The following is a 19,880-nucleotide window of genomic DNA, read 5'->3' on the forward strand; positions in this document are numbered from 1 at the left end:
TATCCCTACTTAAGAATGATATTTAAATGGATAAAGGTTTGACCTAATCAATGCAAACCAAAAATTCAAAAAGAACATCCTCCTTTTATTCCTTCTTCTCCATTCCTTTTCCATTTCCTTACCCTCTTTTCTTTCTTTCTCCTTCAAACTATTCCATTAGGGGCTTCCATTATCATCTATCTCTAAATCTCCAATCTCAACCTAATCTTTTCCTAACCCCTAAATTTTATTCCCCTAACTGACTATAAGAATGAGGAAAGGGAAGAAGGATGGAGAGGAAAAAAATAAATGAAGGATGACAAGATGAGATTATAAAGGCACTTATATAAGTCCACCAATTTAGTTAGTTCCATTCTTGATGTCACATGCAAGTCATGTGACTATTTTTCTAGCTTATGTCTACAAGATCGCTGATGAAAGGGGCTCAGTGATATACTTAAGTAAATTAGGGTTGTACCTATCCACTAGATGTGATCATCTGGTGGGCCGAGCCGAGTTTAGGCCGGGCTTTTCGAGCTAATCAAGCTTAAGTATTTATTCACGGCCCGACCCACCAATCACTCGTGCTGGGCTAGAATAGTCTAGCTCGTTACCGCCCGTCGGCCCATGAGATCGGTCTAGCTCGTTACCGCCCGTCGGCCCATGAGATCGGTCTAGCTGGGCCGAGCCGACCTGACCCACCTTTTAGCTATTTTAGAATTTTTTTTACCATTAGATTGTTTTGTAAAAAATATTTCTGTTCCTCCATTGAAATATATATATATATTAAAAAATTTAAAAAGTGTGCTAAAAAAATATAAAATGGTACAATACCAAAAATTTTCTTTGGTTTTCACTGTAGCAACGCGCTTTTGGGCCAGGTCGGGCGGGCAAAAGCCTAGCCCGTGCTACCCATGGGTAGTTCAGGCTCGGGCCGGGCTGAGCCCAAATCGGGTCCGGTCCGAGCATGGGCGGACTGGGTTGTTTGATCAGGTCTATTATCCATTGTTTTTTTGTTTTCCTGAGAGGGTGAAATTTATATCTGTTATTGCCACGAGGATCATTATGTAGTTAACATATTATTATATTTTTTAGTATATGTTTATTTCATCTTTTATTTGCATTTTATATGATAGTATATTTATCAATAATTACTTAGATCCAAATATATTTTTAAAGTGCCAAATGCCATTGGGGCCCACCTTATCTCATGTGATCAGCTCTTCTCAAATCTATTGTGTTGATTTTAGTTCCGTGAACTCGTATGTTATCATGTGATGTGATACCCATCCCACCAAACAATAAATTACGACCAAGAATCCTCGCAGTCTCATCCTCTGCTTTCCATTGTGGCTTGTCAAACATGCTTAGGTAAAGCACTACTACATTACCATTTCCCTCTATTTATTGCTGCAGTAAACCGTTGAAACCATCAGTGGTTGTACTGCACAGAAGAAAATCGATGTTGAAATTAAGACCAGTGAACATCAGTTTATTTCATGGTAAAGATCTTATTAATGGTCTTCAACCGCACCTAAATTCGTACTCATCTTAGAAGCCCACTTGTTTAGGCATTTTAATTTTCCATGCAATACTATATGAGAAATAAATGCTATTCTTGACTGCAACTTGCCTCAGCCTTTCCTTTTATCTTGGTTTGTGTATTCCTTGCTGTATGTTAACAGGATAAAGTGTAGTGGCATAATTCATCTTGTTGTTGCTACCCTTGGTCAGGAGAAGACTTCATTATCTTTGTCAGAGCAAGAGTTATCAAGGTTGGCTGCCATTGTTAAAGTGTTGAAAGATACATCATACTATCACACCAGTACATTTGCAGATGTTGATATTGTTTTGTTACTGAAATTATTGAAGTCATGGCCTCCTTCAATGATGTTTCCAGGTTATTTCCTTTCTGAGTCTCTTTTCTACTGCTACCTTAACATTGTAGAATTTTTATTTTGTTGAATTTCATTCTTCAATCTTGATTTTGTTACAGTGCTCTATCATTCTATGACTTCTAGCCATTAATTGAGATGTTTATCGGCATTATTTTGGCATGGAAATATAAACCACTATGGTATACAAGGATATATTAGTTGCAATATACTTTTTTTTTTTGACTTTGGCAATCCAGCAATCCATGTTGTTTTATTTCAGCTTGTATTACAAGTAGTTCCTTTCATTGAATAGCTAGTCTACTGCACTTCAAGTTTTCAATTAGAGCTTATCAAGTTTTTGGAGCAAATGCCCCATTCCAGTGCTCCGTCGTCCAGTTTCTTTTATTGCAGTGGGTAGTCTTCTTGTGACTCATAGTTGATTAGTTCTTGACTATTTGACTTTATTATCCTACCGTTTATTAGTTGATTATAGTTGATTAGTTCTTTTATTCTATTAAACTATAGTTGATTATCAACTATAGTTCTACTCATAGTTGATTTGTTCTTGCAGTAGGTAGTTCTTGATTAGTCTACTGCTGTTTATTTGACTCAAGTTTTATTATCCGAAATTCATCAAGGCTAATTGTTGCTCTGGATTTTCTTGCTAGAAAATTCATTTTGGCTGAAACTTTCTTCTACTTATGCTGAACAGCAGAAAAAATGTAGTAAATTTTGGGGAAAGTACATTTTATCCCACTTTCCCAAATTTTCATTTGACATTTAAAGGAAATTTTAATGAAAGGAACTGTTAAATGTTCTGAGCTATGTGGAACTGTTGATTATTCTCTCATAACATTAAAGGAAATTCCCACAAAAATTGAAATTTTTAACATTTTTCCCCGCATGTGTGGGCTGTAGTAACAACTTCTACGGTCAGAAAATGCTAACAGAAGAATTTGTTTAGGTGAATTTAGTTGAGGAAAGTTGTAGAATATATGTTACTTTTTCTTGGAAGTTGGAACAATTTTTCCTTGGCTTGCTTGTTAAGTTTTTATGTTGCAAATGATAAAGTTGGAGTTTTCTTGTGAAATTTTCGTCCAATTTATTTCAAATACTGTGGAAATGTGGCATTTGTTTTTTAAGCCTACCTCTTGCAGTCTTCTGCTACCTCTTGCTCTAATAAGAAACTAAGAAAGTATAGAAAGCACTAGAAGATTTGGAGTTGTTCAAATTCCTTTTCTCTTGCATGTCTAACATTGAAAAGCAGAACTTTTTTGTCCTTTTCCTACTGTGGATAACTGAACTATCCCCGTTTTTCCTATCATTACTAGGCATGTTGGTGTGAACTATGATTTGATGGTTATTTGGAAAATCCATCTAAGCCAGTCAAAGCTTTTGGAAGTTGCTGGCAACTTGTCTTAATATCGACAACCTGTCTTTATCATCAATTTTACAACCGTATAACTGGGTATTTAGAAAGTTAGCATGTCATTCTCTGAAGCTTAGGTTCATTCTGTTTTGTGGTAATATAGTTATCTTTTTGCCACAAAAAAAAAGAGCTTAAGTTCATATCGTTTTAGCCTTCTGCAGTTCAAAATTTATCAGGTTTTATCTTGTTACTTATATATCTGTCATACTTTCTGTTTTTACCTTGCAGTTATAGATATCTTAAGAATGACTGTTTTACATCCTGATGGAGCTAATTTACTTTCCAAGCACATCGAGAGTGGAAAAGGTGCCAGCAAAAAGCACTTCTTTGTTATCTTATTCTTTTTCAACATTTTAAACTGTATTATGACACTCTAGTTATAGTTGTTGGTAGTACATGAAGGTAGAGAAATGCTTTTGGTCTTGCATGGCAACCATAAGTTATTGCAGAAGTACGACCCTCCATTATCCTGTTGTGTCTAACTCCCTCTTTCTTCTTTTTGTGGCAGATATACTAAAGGAGACATTTCAAAAGGCCGTAACAGCTCCTACTCAGCCAGCTAATTTACTAACTATCATTAAAGCTGTTACAAATCTTTTTAGGCATTCATGTTTCTTCCCATGGTTACAATCCCATTGCAGCGAGGTTATATTTCATTCCGAACTTTTGCTATAATTTATTAAGATGATTTGAATATGTTAAAACAGATTGGTGCACAAATAAGGAAGAGTGATGTCCTTCAAGTAAAGGTGCCTTGAGAGGGAGAAGACCAAGTCTAATGTGTGAGGAAGTAGTATGAAAATACATGATTACACTGTGGTCACTGACCTTGTACTAATTAAGATGAATGGAGGAAAGATCCATGTAGCCAAGCCCTAACAGTTTTCCTTGGTTGTTTTTATTGCTAATGAAAGTAGGGAGAAAGCAAGATAATCTATTAAATGAACTAGTATATTAATAGAGTACCTGGAGGCATCATTTTAACCATATTATGACATCTGAGGATATCATTTTATCATCTGGTGAATTCATATTGCAGTAACTAAAACTATCTGGTTTATTTACTCTTTGACATCTTAGAGTTCATACTTGGACTCTGTTCATGGCGAACCTTTGTTCTGCAACTTATCTAACAAGTTTTCCGTCATTGAATGTTTCAACTCTATTTTCTTTCATCTAAATTTTTCCACTATTATATTTTGTCTGTTGTATTATTGTTGTCATCTGTTTGTTGTATAATATTATATTTTTCGTAGAAATAATCAATTTTTTAAAGTGATTAGTTTGGCGGATTATTGAGTTATGTATGCATTATGATATCTTTTGCGAATTATAGAACCAATATTTTATCAGCTTACATTTTTTCCATAATCTTTACTTTCTATTACGAGCATTGTCAAGATTTAAGAAACTTATAGTAAACTATCTGAATAACATACAGTTGTCCATAGAAAACTTTAAGATGAAAATGAGAAAAGAAAACATGCAGAAGTTTGGTACTAATGAGAAATTATTGATTCAGATTCTCAGTTTGACAACGTTGTCAACTAGTGTAGTCTTTTAGAGCACACTTTGACCGCCATTCAAAATAACTTCCTCCTGATCTTGAATATTTTGACTTTTGACTTATTTTTATAGGATCAAATCATTGATAGATAGATAATATGATGAGCAAAACTGTTGATTTGAACTATTTGTCAATCTTAAGGGGGAAAGACAGAAGTCAATTTCAGATGTTATGATTGTCTATCACTTACTTTTGGGGACTTGTGTTCATTTTGTGAATTTTCAGATTCTGGATGCCTTGTCCAGTTGTCGACCATCTTTCAACAAAAATACAAATTTATCATTTGCCACATTATTACTGAAGTAAGTGTCAGTTGTTCTGTCATTAACACATGGTTTGTTTTGTCAAATTCTCAAAGCTCCAGGCTAATGAGAGATTATTTACTTTGTTGTGTCCTGCTTGTTACTAAGGCTTCTCTATGCTATAAATAAGCTTATCTATATTCATAGCATATCTATTGCAAGAGGCATTAGATAATCACATGGTAGAATCAGTTTCTTAACGTTCATTTTATTTCCTTGTTTAAAAACATAAATTGTATCTCCAAGTTTCTTTTTGTTCATTTTGTATGATGTCTATGCAAACTTTAAGATGGCATGTCTGCTTATTCCTTGAATAAAAAGACTAGGTTGTAAGGAATCTTGCTAATATGTGTTTTTTCCTTGTTTAAAGAAATTAATTTGTTAAAATCTAACTAGCACACTGATGATGTAATAAGTCAAAGGAGGAGGCAAATTGCCAGTGTGGGCCTAAAGGCAATAGGTTGAATTAAGGGGACTTTTGCAATTTAATTATATTTGATTCTTTTTATTTGCAATAATGGACTCTAGTGTGCACCAGAAAAGTAAGGCACAAGAGAACTTTAAAGGATTATAAATAATCAAAGGCATATGGTACAACACAAGATGTAGAGGACTATGTTGTCACTGGTTGTGTAATTTCCTAAGGTTTTGACAACGGATTCTCATGCAATAGGCATGACATGTCGGTCTTTGCTCAGCATGTATTGTGGCAGCAAGTGGTGAGATGGTATGCCACTGCATATTGGCAGATTGGATGGGCTCAGTATGTCTAGAAAACAATTTGTAAACCTTTTTAGGGCCTTAAGTAAATATTAGGGGCTAAATTGAAGTCTTTTAGTGCTAAAAATTAGTGTAAGATATGCTTAATACTTAGAGGCATGCTTAGGCAGGAGGGAATATCGAGATACTCAGCGAAGTAAGATACATTCAATACCTGGAGTTATCGGTCGGCAAAGATGGGCATGAGGGTCCCCAAACAATGCCAGTAATTCACTGGCACAATATGTATCAACATGTGATGGTTGACATGGTGAACTTTGGTTTTGACCACATCACATGAAGGACAAGAAACCAGATTCCTAGGAATGTTGTATGCATATAAATTCCCAATATGAAGTACATAAATAACTGCATATTTTAGTAGGGACTGAAGAAGAGATTGATGAGACCTCAATATTCTAATAAATTTTCTAGATACCTAACCAAGCACTTCCATATATTTTGTTAATGTAGCATGGGGCAATAATCAGACATTATCAAATTATTCTGTTCTTGAATATACTTGTAAATATATAAGCCCATGCGTATGTTCTTTGCTGATGACATCATGCTGAACTTTTGTTTCAATAAAAGAAGATGAGATGTTCTGGATATAGTTGATAAGATAACAGTTATTGTATTAAATATTTATTTGGCTTATACTGATTTGCTTTGTTTTCTTCAGCATTATCTCAAGTAAAATGCCAGATTTCAGTATATTTAAAATCTTTTACATTGTGCAATACAGATATTCTCTTTTATGGCTTGTTCTTTTAATAAATTTCATTTCATTTCATTTTGCAGTTATGCTGTACTGCTGATCGAGTTGAAGGATAAAGATTGTCAAGCTCATGTTCTCTCTGCAGCTCTTGAAGTATGGCCACCTTTTAGTCAACTTTTGCAAATTTTAATCTCTCTCTGATTTGATATGATATGATATATATATATATATGTGTGTGTGTGTGTGTGTGTGTGTGTGTGTGTGTGTGTGTGTGTGTGTGTGTGCAAAGATTATAACTCGAGATGCCGTTAATTTATCTCTTTCAGTGAAAATATTTTGTGTTGGCTTTCTGGTATGTATTGTTCACATCCTAGATTATTCAGATTGCAGAAGATGGGAATCAAGATGTTGATTCAAGATTCCGGGCGCTTGTCACAATTGGTTCTCTTGTATCCTTTGGGAAGTTATGTTTGACATTTTGTTGGTTATGTGGTTCACAGTTCTGGTTTTGGTTTTGGTTGGTTCAGCTTTGACCCCTAGAAAAAAATTGGCCAAAATGTATCAGTTGTACAAAAGTTGAAATCAACGAACTTGCAAGTTTTGGCCTTAATTTTCAATAAGTTTCTTCAGTTACTGTTCCATCTCAGGCAAAACTTACAAACAATGGTAATTAAAGGATACACCATCTATGCTAGTTTTGCAAGTAGAGCTGGAAACTGACCTTTGCTTGCCTCAGATACTTATTTACACATGGCAAGTAACCTGGTTCCAATCCTTGGATAATTCTGTTTCCTGTTGTCCTCACGATGCTGTCTAGCAGTTGCTTTTAACTCAATTCGCATTCGACTAATTATATCACATATGGTAATGCACTTAATTGATCTTGATACTTGCTTGCCTGCTACATAGCCTATTTCAAAAAGAGTGAGCAACAAAAAATTTGTTAGGAAAATCCCACAAGTGAGATCCAAGAACGAACTTCCACAGATTTCATAGCTTCAAGAAACTTGACTATACTTTCAATTTCCACTAGGAGTCTACATTTTAAAATCTAATATTATTGACAAGGACCAAAGCAAACAGTTATTTCCTTACTATTTCCAGTGTTGTACTAGATTGGTCTATACTTTTTATGTTCTTTATCTTCCGTTTCATTGTGAGCTAGGTATGTTCAATGTTTTTTCTTTTTCATTTGTCGTTTCTGCTTTCCTTTATGCTCTTGCAATGTTTTAGTGTTTTGGATTTTTATTCTAATTATTGTGCTATGGCTTAGTTTGTTTTCTGAAACATCTAGTAATGGTATTGAACAGAACATGCCTTGTCAAATGGCTCTGTTACTTGAACCTATATTTATGAAAAAAATTGCATCCATTTTGGATAGAATATTTCAGAAAGAATTATGTTCAGTAGCTTCATCTAGCACATAATCGTGGTACTCTTTTGTCACATAATCATATTTGTACTGGCGTGTGAATATCTTCTCTAGTGGTCATTACTCATTATTGAATAAATTGTTATGTCCTTCATACTTCTCTGGCTAATAACTAATCCTTTGGTCCGATGAGGGGATTGTGTGGGCCAACTATGCTTTGGATCTTCTCTGCCATACTTTGTACTGAAATTTCTGGATACATACATTTGTTGTCCCTAATTTTGATCCCCAAATAGATGTTAGATGGTCTCATAAAATCCATCGCCATTGATTTTGATGTTCAAAGTATTGCGCAAGATGCAAAGTCTTCAAAGGACTTGAAGATTGCTGAAGTGGGAGCTGACATTGAGCTCATAATCAAGGCAACATAACAATAGATATGCAGGTATTTCTGTGATCTCCACAATTTCTGATAATTCTTTTTCGTCTCCCTTTATTTTTACTGTTTGATCACATCATTGACTCCACATCAGTGATCTCCACTATAAATTTTATTTTTAGTTCCCTTTTTTCTGCAGGGTAGTCCTGGAATCGGAATGGTTATCTTTTGATGAAGCGAGTGAGTAGCATCCCACAGGCCCAAGAGAGTAGCTATCTTGTGATCAAGCTACCTATGTGGCTTTTATATAAAGATAGATCGGGATCGGGATCGTGGATGCATTAAACCAGTGTAATGAATTATTGAGCTCAAACGTGAGGTGGTAAAGAATTGCATTCTTTCAACTCAATGAAATTTATCCATTACGTGCCTGTTGTGTTTTCTGGTTATGGATCGTCAATCTTAACTATTAAAATTTTGTAATTTGAATCTTTTGTCTGGTTGACGACATGTGTATGAATCTTACCATGTTACTCTTCCATCTTGTCATTATGATCAAATGATGCCCCTTAATTAGGGGTGTAAATGAGTTGAGCCTGAGTGAGTCGACTCTAGCTTATGCTCTGTTCGAGATTAATTTTGAGCCCTCCAAAGATATTTAAGCTCAGCTTAATCTAATTTGAGTCGAGCTTGAGCTGATCTAGATCGAGCCTAAGTTGAGCCCGAGTTTGTTTAGAGGAGGCGGCGGCTTGATCCTTAGATGTTGAGTTTGTTGGAGAGATTTTATTAGATTTAGGGTTAGGATTAGGTTTTTATTAGATTTTTTATTAGATTTTTATTAAATACTCATCTTCCTATGAATTACAATGTTGTGCCATGTAGGGCATCTCAACATAAACAAGATTTATTTTCCATTTTCTTTTCATAAACAGTATTGTTGAGGTCGCTACTAAGACCAGTAGCGCAATCTTAACAACAAACAATATTGTTATGACGCTTGTTAGCGCTGGTGCGTTACTCAATATAAAGCATTGATCTCATGGGCAGTTTATTCTATATTAAGAACGGCCGGGATGCCGTCACGCACCTAAGGATTGTAAAGTGCATGCATGCATGCATGCAAGAATTCATCGCGTTGGAGCACGGAGTCGACGACGCGCAAGAAGCCATTCGATTTCCTTTCATTGGCTGATAAAGGTCGAAAACCCAGGGGGAAAAAAAAGGCATCGAAAGATCCGATATAACCTATCTGGAATTTTCAACGTTATTTTTCGAAATCAATTCTTCTTTGCTGTGGGCATTACACTTATACAAATGGATACTAGTTTTGGAGAATCAGCAGGCAGTGATCGGTGATCACCAGAACCCGTCTTGCTCCAGAAGCAGCGGCATCAGCGACGGCGCCGGGAGTTTTGAATGCAGCATCTGGCTTGAATCGGCGCAAGACCCGATTGTGACCCACTGCGGCCATCTCTTCTGCTGGCCATGCCCACTCGCCTCACTGCCCCGTCTGCAAGGCCGCCGTCGAGTTAGGCGAAATTAGTCCCCCTTTACGGACGCGGAAGGACTCTCGCGTACCCGCAGTCTAAATCCATTCCCCCTCGGCCCACAGGAAAGCAGCCTGCGACAGGCCCTCAAGCTAATCCTCATGGAATTCCGGGGGTCATGGGCGGTGCTCCAGTCGCCACCTCTATCGAGGGCTTGTACCCAGATGTGAGCTAGCTTCGAGGTGCATGGATTCCCGTATGGACCATCTGCTGTTTTTCCTTACGGGTATTAGTATAGCCATTCATTTCATGGCAGGTATGGGGCAGGGAGTCCTACAGCAGGCGTTGCTTGGACAGCAGGGGGACGCCTATCTGGAGGTGGCGTTGTTTCTTGTTGGTTACCTTGTAGTTGGAACCGTTCTCGCGATTTAGATAGTTACAGTGATGTTATGTATGTATTCATAGGATTCTTATCACCGTATGCATTTACATTGTTCTACATTAGTGGCATGTTTGTTCATAATGTTTCTGTTTCTTGATAAATTAGCCACGGCTTGTGGCACAAGTGAATAATTAGACATGGTATCATCTATCTAATAGGGTCTGTCATCTGTGTTTCTTTATAATGATATTTATTTTTAAATAACAAAGTGTAAATCAACAGATTACTATAGTGAAGTATTGGCAATGTAGAATTTCATGCAGGTGCAAGTAAAAGTCATTGAGAGCTAAGGTAATTTTACAGGTTATGAACTGTGAGGTGATCCAACAGAGAGGTGAGGAGTTCCAAGCCTTAGCTTCTCATATGGCAGGAGGAGACATACTGAAGTTTAAAATTGAGCCCGGAGTAAGATGTTGCCATATTTTAAGTCTGCAGTTTAGTGTGTGATTGTTGGAACGACTTATAAAATCTAACAAACACAACAGGAGTAGCTTGGTCATTTTAGCAATGCTTAGTTAAATTTAATAGAAAAACTAACAATCTCATTTTAATCATAAGTAAAGGCTCATTTGAGACTTTTTGAAATACATGAGAGTAAAGTGATATTATTCGTAAAATATATTTAATCCAACTTTTATATGTGCATGGAAGTATAGAAATATTAGAGCTTTTCTTTCTTTTTTCATCTGGCATACGGCTGCTGCTGTTTGTGAAAACTATAGCTTGTCCTATTAATAACTGCAGGTTCATCTTAATTGAGTATTGGAGAAGATGATAATTGGCGATTTATAGTACATTGTAAGAGAGATGATGTTTTGGGGGCATTCTTTTAGCTTTGGAAGTAAAACAATTGTGGGAATCTGGGAGATGCTGTAGAACAAATGATTAGATGTTGAGGGAAAATATCCAGCTTTAGTTTAGACGTAAAATATATACTACTTATTGTTGCTTTTGGCAAAAGAAACAGGATGTGGATTAGATCCTGAGATAAGATAATGTTGGTGCAATGGTATATGAGCCTCACTATCCACTTGTGTTAAATAGCAAAAATGAGAAAATTCTCAAATTCGTGTCATTCATTTTGCAGAAAATGGACTTATTCAGCAGTTCTCCACCTTAATATACGGTTCAAAAACAATGATTGTGGAGTTTGCAGATCTATTTTTCATTTTTAGTCTTAAAATTGATTTGAACATGCAGAGAGGATAGTCTGAAGGCAGAGGACCTTATGATCCCTATGGAAGAGACTTTTAGAAGAATTTAATCATGTATAGTTATTTCTGTGGACTTGCATCTAGTTATGACATTACAAGAAGGTGAAAACCCCTTTAAGGGTTGGTGGGGGAAAATTACTAGGTACGCCTGCCTAATTTGATTGTTTATCATTGAAGGTTAGGATAATTCAGTGATTGATACATGTTCGCAATGTGTTCTGATTTGGCGTGTTTTGAGATTGTTTTACTGGAGTAAGAGGTTGCAACCTTGTGCAAAATTGCTCACAGAATAATGATTGTAGGTGTCGAGGTACTCGCCGAAAAGCACTCTTTTAAGCATAGGATGTTGTTCATTATAGAATTTCTAGTAAGAATTAGGGAATTGCTGCATCTGGTGCAGTAGAGTTCTTACAACATTTTGCATATGCAGTTGTGGATGGACCTAACTAATTCAGAAGTGCAAGATAGACAAGTAGATAGACAAAAGCCAGCACTTAAGCAAGATACTGCAGCACCAAACTTGTAGTTTTATCGCTCTTCCTATTCCATTAAGTGAGTCTAGTGATAATGTCTTAGTCTATGATCACTTTATCCTATCTCTTTGGTAGTGATACAATGAAGTATTTGGTCCAGTCTCAAGGTTTTAGTTCATTGTATCACTACCAAAGATGATAGAGTCTTCAGTCTATGATCATATCTTTTCTTACTAATACTTTCGCATTAGTTTTGGTCTTCCATTGTGTCTCCAGAAACCTCAACTTGAATGAAATCACTCTTTCATAAATCCTTCGGACAGTAAGCCAATACTTAATATAGTTGGTCCTTTCTAGCCAGTGCAGAAGTTCTTCCTATTTTTTTTTCTATTTATTCAGAATGTATGGTATTCTTCAACACTGTGAGAGTCTATCGTTCTGTCTGTGAATATTACCCCTTTTCCAGTGCAAGTAATGTCCTACATACTGTAATGGCCCAGTTTCATCCAAGAACTACTGCAAGTAGGGAGACATGGATACTGCAATGGCCTTGATAGCTCCATCATAGATAGTTAGACTGACCCTCTGTAACCAAGTGCCCTTCCTTTTGGAGGAAAGGCTCCAGCTATAAAGGCCACACATGAGAATGCAGAGTTATTGGAGAATTAAATACTTTATCCTTTAGATATGGGACAAGTTATGGGCTACTAGTTGACCAGAGACTGTATATAATTTTTTAGTGTTCACATTTGTATCAGGTTTCTTAATAGAGTTCTTGCTAACCTTTTAATGCAGGAGACCACTGATGACTTTCCCATGTGCTGCCATTGCAGTGGCCAAGGAGACACCAGTGATAGATTTCTGGGATCTGAGACTGTACTTTGTCAGCTGTAAGTTTCCATGATTTATTTAGTGCATTCTAGAATAGTTTGGCCTCTTTCTTACCGATTCTTGACTTGGTTTCTACTCAATTGGAAAGCTATCAATGCTCATTAATTGAAGGGGTAGTACCTTCAACTATTCTCCATGAGCACTTGGATGGTGTCTCAGTTCGGTACTTGGGTGAATCTATCATCTGAATCTTCAACAAGTTACTTTGCTTAGGCTTTGTTTCTTTGCATTCTAATTCAAGGGTAAATTATAGTTCAGCTCTACCTGGTTTGTGTTAGTCCAAATTTAACTTATAACTCCCTCCCTGTGGTCCAAATCAAATTACAACCGTTAGTCAACCATTAAAAAAAATATGAAAAAAAGAAAACAAACATACAATTTGATTTATGATAGGAGGAGAAGTCTGGTTATCTAGTAACTTATTTACGACAAAAAGAAATATTAGTGTTGTAGATGGTAGGAATAATTTGGTCATTTACGCTGTTAGTTATAGATGAAAATTTTAACATTTGGGATTCCTCTCTCTTTGGTACTTACTAGTCCTCATACTTTAGAAATTCCTAGTATTTTGATTAGGCTTTTCAAAGTGGATTTGTAATGCATTGCACTGTTAGAGATGTTCCATTCTCTTGTGGTGTGAGGAAGCTTCTAATTAGGTAAAATAAGAGTCTCCATTGCGTCAAAGTAGCCTAATTTCCTCTGTCTTTTTTTTATACTTTGGCAATATTATGTTGGAGGGAGAGTTGACTCTCTATTCGAGTCACAAACTATGGAACTCATCAGTCAAGATCTATCTATCTATCTATCTATCTAGAGTGTTTATTAAGCTAGAATTTATGAGAAGATGGTCAACATTTTGGTGTCGGTGTTAATTAATGACTCCTAATAATATTAATGTTAACTAGAGTTTACATCTACGTCCGTACTCCCCATGTATTATTATTCTTCGCCAATATTCTTCCGCCATTTTTGGTGTCCCCTCACACATAGAGTGTCAGTCAACCCATCAGCTCATCTTTTCTGGCAAAAACTTTGCCGGCAATGCATTGTACTTCTCAGTACGATTCAAAATTTCCATTTATTAGAAAATTAAATTTTTGGTTTTGGTTGATAACGATATGAAACCAAGATAAATAATGATAATAATTTTATTTGCAATAATGAGGGTTTATTTCTGGATTACTATATATTTTGGATTATCTTTCTAATAATAAGAGCTATTGTAAATAGACAGGATAAACTAGCTTGAAAAGAAGAGTAGAAAGAGAAAGTAGAGGCTAATCCGATTCTAATCAGATAAAAATACATAACATTATAAGATTAACTGCATTTAAAATTGTTATACGACTCGCAAAACATATATTTAATAAAAATTTAAATAGATAACTAATGCAATAAAAAATTCTATGAGAATAATGTGTTCATGAACTATAAATAAAAAAGAGAAAAATAAGTATAGAAAATTTTATTTTTCGTTTTCTTCCTATAGAATCAACCTCCATTTTTATATTTACTATCTATTAGACTAACCAGCCTTTAAGTTTAATTAATCTACAGTACTAAAATTAGCAGTATATCTATTGTAAAACCTGAACCATTCACTAAAATTAAAAATCTCTCCAAGCCTTTCTTCCTCAATCCTTCTTCTTTCTTCTCAATGGGCTCGCTCTTCCATGCCCCTTGAAAAATAAAACAATAGATGAGCCGTAAAAGAAAGCTACCAAATTAATAAAGTATCATGATCAATTTTTTTGACATTTGAAACATAAATAAGATAGAACAGAGGTGACAAAATAAAACTCATCATAATAAATAATAAAAATAGTTGAAGATGCAAAGTTGTATCAATTTTATATATCAGTAGTACATCCGAGCCCTTTTCTCCACCCTCCATTCTTCTTTTTTTATCAATAAAAGTAGAGTAGTGGCATCCTGATAACTGACAGGAAATTTAATAATCCCAAGTGGATTTTTCACACCTAAAGAGCCACAGCCACCTTTAAGGGAACCCCACACTTAAAATTAAAGAGCCACCCCCATTTGCCATTTCCCAGTCTAATCTGCTATAGAGGATTTCAAACAAGCCCAGCAACCTATTCCCACCAACCTTTCTCTTTCTCTCTTAGAAAAGATGCATATTGCATTCACACTTGCAGCAGAAGAAAAGAGAAAGCTATCACTTTTTCTGAGAGACATCCATCCTTACAACTGCAAGATTTGCTCTTTATCCTACAACTGTAAGGTGTGCTCTGTTCAGCTATCTTGCAACCTTCCAGAAAGTACTTGTACAGGATTTTAGAGCAAATTAAGGATCCAATTGTTTATAGATAGAGAGAGAGGGAAATATTGAATGTCCAAGAATTTAATTTCCATTTATCCGAAGCTAAAACCAACATTGCAAAATATGCATGTAGAACATCTTAGCATTTTAAAAGAATGTTATAAAAGTTTATAAGAAATGAATTTTGGAACAGATGGATTTAATATTTTACCTGGAAATGAATTATGTTGTTTAAAAAAATAATAAAATTGGAACGAAGTCTATATAATATTTATTTTTATTATTATAAGAATATTAATAAAAATAAATGTTAGGTTTAAAATGTTAAAAAAGAACCAAGTCCGATTATTACTTGATTGCATAAACTGAAAACTAATCCTTTCTAATCCTTGGAGAGCAACTTCATAACAGCTAAGCCCACCTGCGTCTAATTGTCGGCGCCCCATTGGTACTTTGAAATTTGGCATCAACCCGAAGCATCCCCACAACCTCTATTCCTTCCTTTGTCCAAATTATTTTTATTCATACGAGAGAACCGGATTATTTTATACTCTCTCTCTCTCTCTCTCTCTCTCTCCCATCGTCATAAAAGATCTCTCGATCCGCCGATTTCGACTAGAATAACTTATTCCCGATACTGAATAAGTTCGTCTTCTATTCCTAGTCTTCTTCTAAAGTTTTGACTTCCCTAGTCCGCTTCTCTTCCTCTATATATAGAGACCTCCTCCATCTCCATCTCCATCTCCAATTCTCCCTCTCCCTTCCTCCACTCCACGTAATGGCTTCCGCTCACATCTTCGTCCTCACGATGCTCTCCGCCATCGCGATCTCCTCCTCCGCCGCTGACTTGGCCTTCCGCGAAGCCCCTCAGTTCTACAACTCCCCCAGGTGCCCGCCGCCGCTCACGACGTCATCCGCCGCCTCGTGCTCCCACTCCTCCTCCGCCGTCCACGTGGCGATGACCCTGGACGCTGCGTACCTCCGCGGCTCGATCGCCGCGATCCTCTCCATCCTCCACCACTCCTCCTGCCCCGAGTCGATCCAGTTCCACTTCCTCGCCTCCTCGGCGATCCCTCACCTCAACGCCACCATCGCCTCCTCCTTCCCCTCCCTCTCTTTCCGAATCTACCCCTTCGACGAGTCCCGGGTCTCGGGTCTCATCTCCACCTCCATCCGCGAAGCGCTCGACCGCCCGCTAAACTACGCCCGCTCCTACCTCGCCCATCTCCTCCCGGCATGCGTGCGCCGCGTCGTCTACTTGGATTCGGATCTCGTCCTGGTCGACGACATAAGGGGTCTGGCTTCGACTCCGCTACCGGATGGGATCGCCCTAGCCGCGCCCGAGTACTGCAATGCTAATTTCACGTCGTATTTTACCCCCGGGTTCTGGGCGAACCCGGTGCTCTCCATGGCGTTCGAGGGGAGGAGGGCGTGTTATTTTAATACGGGCGTGATGGTAATGGATCTGGAGCGGTGGAGGGAAAGCGGATACACGGAGCGGATCGAGGAGTGGATGGAGCTCCAGAAGCGGATGCGGATCTACGAGCTCGGGTCGCTGCCTCCGTTTCTGCTAGTCTTCGCGGGTCGGATCGCGGCGGTGGACCACAAGTGGAACCAGCACGGGCTCGGAGGGGATAACTTTATCGGGTTGTGTAGGGATCTTCATCCGGGACCCGTTAGCCTGCTGCATTGGAGTGGTAAGGGCAAGCCATGGGTTCGGATCGACGCCAGGCGCCCGTGCCCGCTTGACGCGCTCTGGGCGCCATACGATCTCCTCCGAGCCCGACCCGTTATAGACGGATCCTAATCTCGTTGAAACTTCCCACGCCCGGATCCGTAAATTCTAGATGGTCGATGCCGGAAACACGAGCATAGAAGAAGGAATTTAAAATATTTCCATCTTCGCTTTCCTTTTCTTTTTGTAATATTTCTGGGGAAAAAAAAATACGCGTTAATATGAAGGCTAATGTAAAGAAATGAATTAATAACGATAAATAAAAGAAGAGGGTTGTCTGGAGATTCCAAATTTCTTAGTTGCTTAAATAGATGGAATGGGATGCAAGAGGATTTTTTTTATCAACTGTTATAAATTGAAGTTTAATAAAAATGCTTATATATATATAAAGGACACAATAAAAGGTACTTTTGTTTACCTTAAATTGGGGGTAATTTAGGTGTCGGCCAGAGTTATGAGTCTCCTCTCAGTTACTTTCCAATATCAAATATTTTTTTAAGATCCATCAAAGCCTAGTCAATCCATCGATCAACTTTTGGATCAACTTTTATATCTCTTTTCTTTCATCTTTTTCACCGCTAGACCTTTTTATCCCATGTAATCGGAATGTCGGATTCTAGATTGTGATTTTAAATATTTCATAATTTTTTTTAATGTAATTTTATAATTAGTTTATGAGATTGTGATCTAGTAAAGAAAGAGATTGCTTATCGCCTCGTGCAATACACGTGCTTATGAACCAATCACCTGCATGAAATCTTTTGACTATATTCTGTTAGCATTTACGGCTGCATGTAATATCTTTCATTGCATGCATATGTCGGTAGAGAATTGACAGGAAGCTTCGTCACTGTATATTGTATAGAATTCATTCTTTCGCTCGCATAACAAATGGAAAAAAAAAATTGCATTTAATATCCTATTTTTGCATTCTAATTCCTTTTTATCTTATAGGAACGGAACATCTTAAGTTAAAATATTTAATAAAAATTAAAATATAATAAAAAGGAACATATTAACCTCTTCTTATTTAAAAGAGTTGAGTGTCTCTTCTTGTATTATGAATCGGTTTGATTCAAAGGAAACTGTAGATGATCTAGCCATTGAATTTTACTAGATTTTGAATATGTTGTCGCCAGATTTGGATAGCTAAATCTTGAGATATCGGCCGAACAATGACCAAAGGTCGTATGAGCCATAACTTGCTAGCATTTCAATGGCTAGATAGGTGCTATGCCAATTCTTTTTGGGCGAAGGGAGAGAAGTTGTTGTAGAAGAGAGAGATTAGGAGTTTGAGGAAGCCGACCAAGAACTTGGGCGGTGGAAGGAAGGAGGTAGGAGAGGGTGCCAATGGCTAGAGCAAGAAAGAAGGAAATAAGGACAACAATGCCGTTTCAATTATCAAATAAACTTCAATTAGGGTTTCTTCTATATATATATATATATATATATATATATATATATTTATGGAGGCTCACCTCCGGGACCCAAACAACTAAGTTAAAACCCTAACAAACCAATAATTTTCGACGCGGTGCGTTCGAACGCGCCTGACCGCATTCGAACGCGCAATTATAGTTCTCTGTCGTTGCGAACGTGTGCATTCATTCAAACACGCAAATCACGTTCTCTGTTTTTTCAAACACGTATAGGCGTTCACATGGCCTGTTCAAACGTGGTCCATTACGTTCGAAAGCCCCCCAACAAAAAGTTTTATTTTTTCAAGCAAAAAATCTAACTAGATAAATAGGCTTATTCCAATGAACTCAATGTTAAGAGTGGAGCCATTATGACCGAGTCGTATCATCTCGTTTCAAAGGAGAACCCAATTGATGAGTTAATATGACGTAGGAGTTTGAGATTCATAAACTCAAATCCTGGCACGCTTACCGGATTAAATATATAAGCATGCCTTAATGACATATGAGAGAGATGGAGCAGGAGACAGTCACTAGTCTACCCAAAAATTTGAAATAGCCTTTAATGAATGACTTTCCAAAATCAAGGTATTAGGTATATAAAAGTTAGCAAATACTTTTCACTTAATTGTCACTAAAAAATTTTAAAATATTATCTTTGTCACTATATTTAAAATATTATTGCTACTGAAATTTTTTTCTCTTTTAAAATTATCATTATGTTTTAGTTATAGGATATTTCTAACATAAGATTACTAAAGTTAATATATATATATATGTGTGTGTGTGTGTGTGATTAAAACATCTTTCATTTTTATAATTTAGAGTGTAAAATATTTATCGTCTTAAATTTTCTTACAAAAAGTAAGATTTTCTTTTTCGTTATACAGGTAGCTTTGGAATCATTATGAGTAATATAAAAATAAATTTTCTTAATTTAAATTCAATTTTAATTCTAATTAATTAGATTTAACTCACAGAATAATGTTTTTTTAAAAACACCGATCAATTTAGTATTTTTATCGTTAAATATTTTTTTATCTTACCTATTAAAAGACTAAGTTAAAAAAATTTATATACAAAAAAATATTAATCAGTTCAACCTTTTTTTTATTAAGGCCACACTAAATTAAACCTCCTTTAGCAATAAGCTTTGAGAGATGTTTCATCTCGTTAAGAAAAACTAAAACAATAGTTGCATGAGGCTCCGAGTAACGTAGACATCAGTAGACTAAAACTCAAAATGTCTTGAAGTGGGTCCAAATTGGCAGTAATGATATTAGACTCGCTTCCACTTAGCTTTAATTTAAAAGATTATATATATATATATAGTGGGCTGGCTAACTTAGGATTCTCTTAGGGATGTTGACTACGTGGCCGACCTTAATTAATGCCAGCAACCACCAAGAAGTGAGGTCGTTTTCCACTATTTTTTCTGTTGATAATGATTTGGTTTTCATGACGTCTCTCTTCCATACTACTAGTACTACTCACTATTTGCTTTGAGTTAGAAAAAATCTAGTTCAGTAATTAAATATTTTTAAAATTTTTTAT

At 36.5% G+C, this 19,880-nt stretch overlaps 2 protein-coding genes across 3 annotated transcripts in view; both read left to right on the forward strand.

Moving 5' to 3' along the window:
- LOC140784209 (ubiquitin homeostasis protein lub1) overlaps positions 1-8,816 on the forward strand; it is a 44,132-nt gene extending 35,316 nt beyond the window's left edge. The window contains exons 16-23 of one of the 2 annotated variants that reach the window (XM_073131470.1): positions 1,714-1,879; positions 3,514-3,591; positions 3,794-3,930; positions 5,078-5,154; positions 6,718-6,787; positions 7,018-7,083; positions 8,303-8,451; positions 8,585-8,816. In XM_073131470.1, the coding sequence (XP_072987571.1) occupies positions 1,714-1,879; positions 3,514-3,591; positions 3,794-3,930; positions 5,078-5,154; positions 6,718-6,787; positions 7,018-7,083; positions 8,303-8,437 (729 nt within the window). In that variant the 3' untranslated portion in view covers positions 8,438-8,451; positions 8,585-8,816. Of the gene's footprint in view, positions 1-1,713; positions 1,880-3,513; positions 3,592-3,793; positions 3,931-5,077; positions 5,155-6,717; positions 6,788-7,017; positions 7,084-8,302; positions 8,452-8,567 lie in introns of both variants that reach the window. The other variant, XM_073131471.1, reaches the window with a different exon arrangement.
- Positions 8,817-15,702: 6,886 nt separating this feature from the next.
- Positions 15,703-17,190, forward strand: LOC140783280 (probable galacturonosyltransferase-like 1). The gene has a single exon (XM_073130102.1). The coding sequence runs from the start codon at positions 15,952-15,954 to the stop codon at positions 16,978-16,980; it is 1,029 nt and encodes a 342-aa protein (XP_072986203.1). The 5' UTR covers positions 15,703-15,951; the 3' UTR covers positions 16,981-17,190.
- The last annotated feature ends 2,690 nt before the right edge of the window (positions 17,191-19,880 follow it).

The sequence above is a fragment of the Typha latifolia genome, chromosome 3 (assembly GCF_019914945.1).
Source record: "Typha latifolia isolate L0001 chromosome 3, TyphaL0001v2, whole genome shotgun sequence".
In the NCBI taxonomy this organism is placed as follows: domain Eukaryota; kingdom Viridiplantae; phylum Streptophyta; class Magnoliopsida; order Poales; family Typhaceae; genus Typha; species Typha latifolia.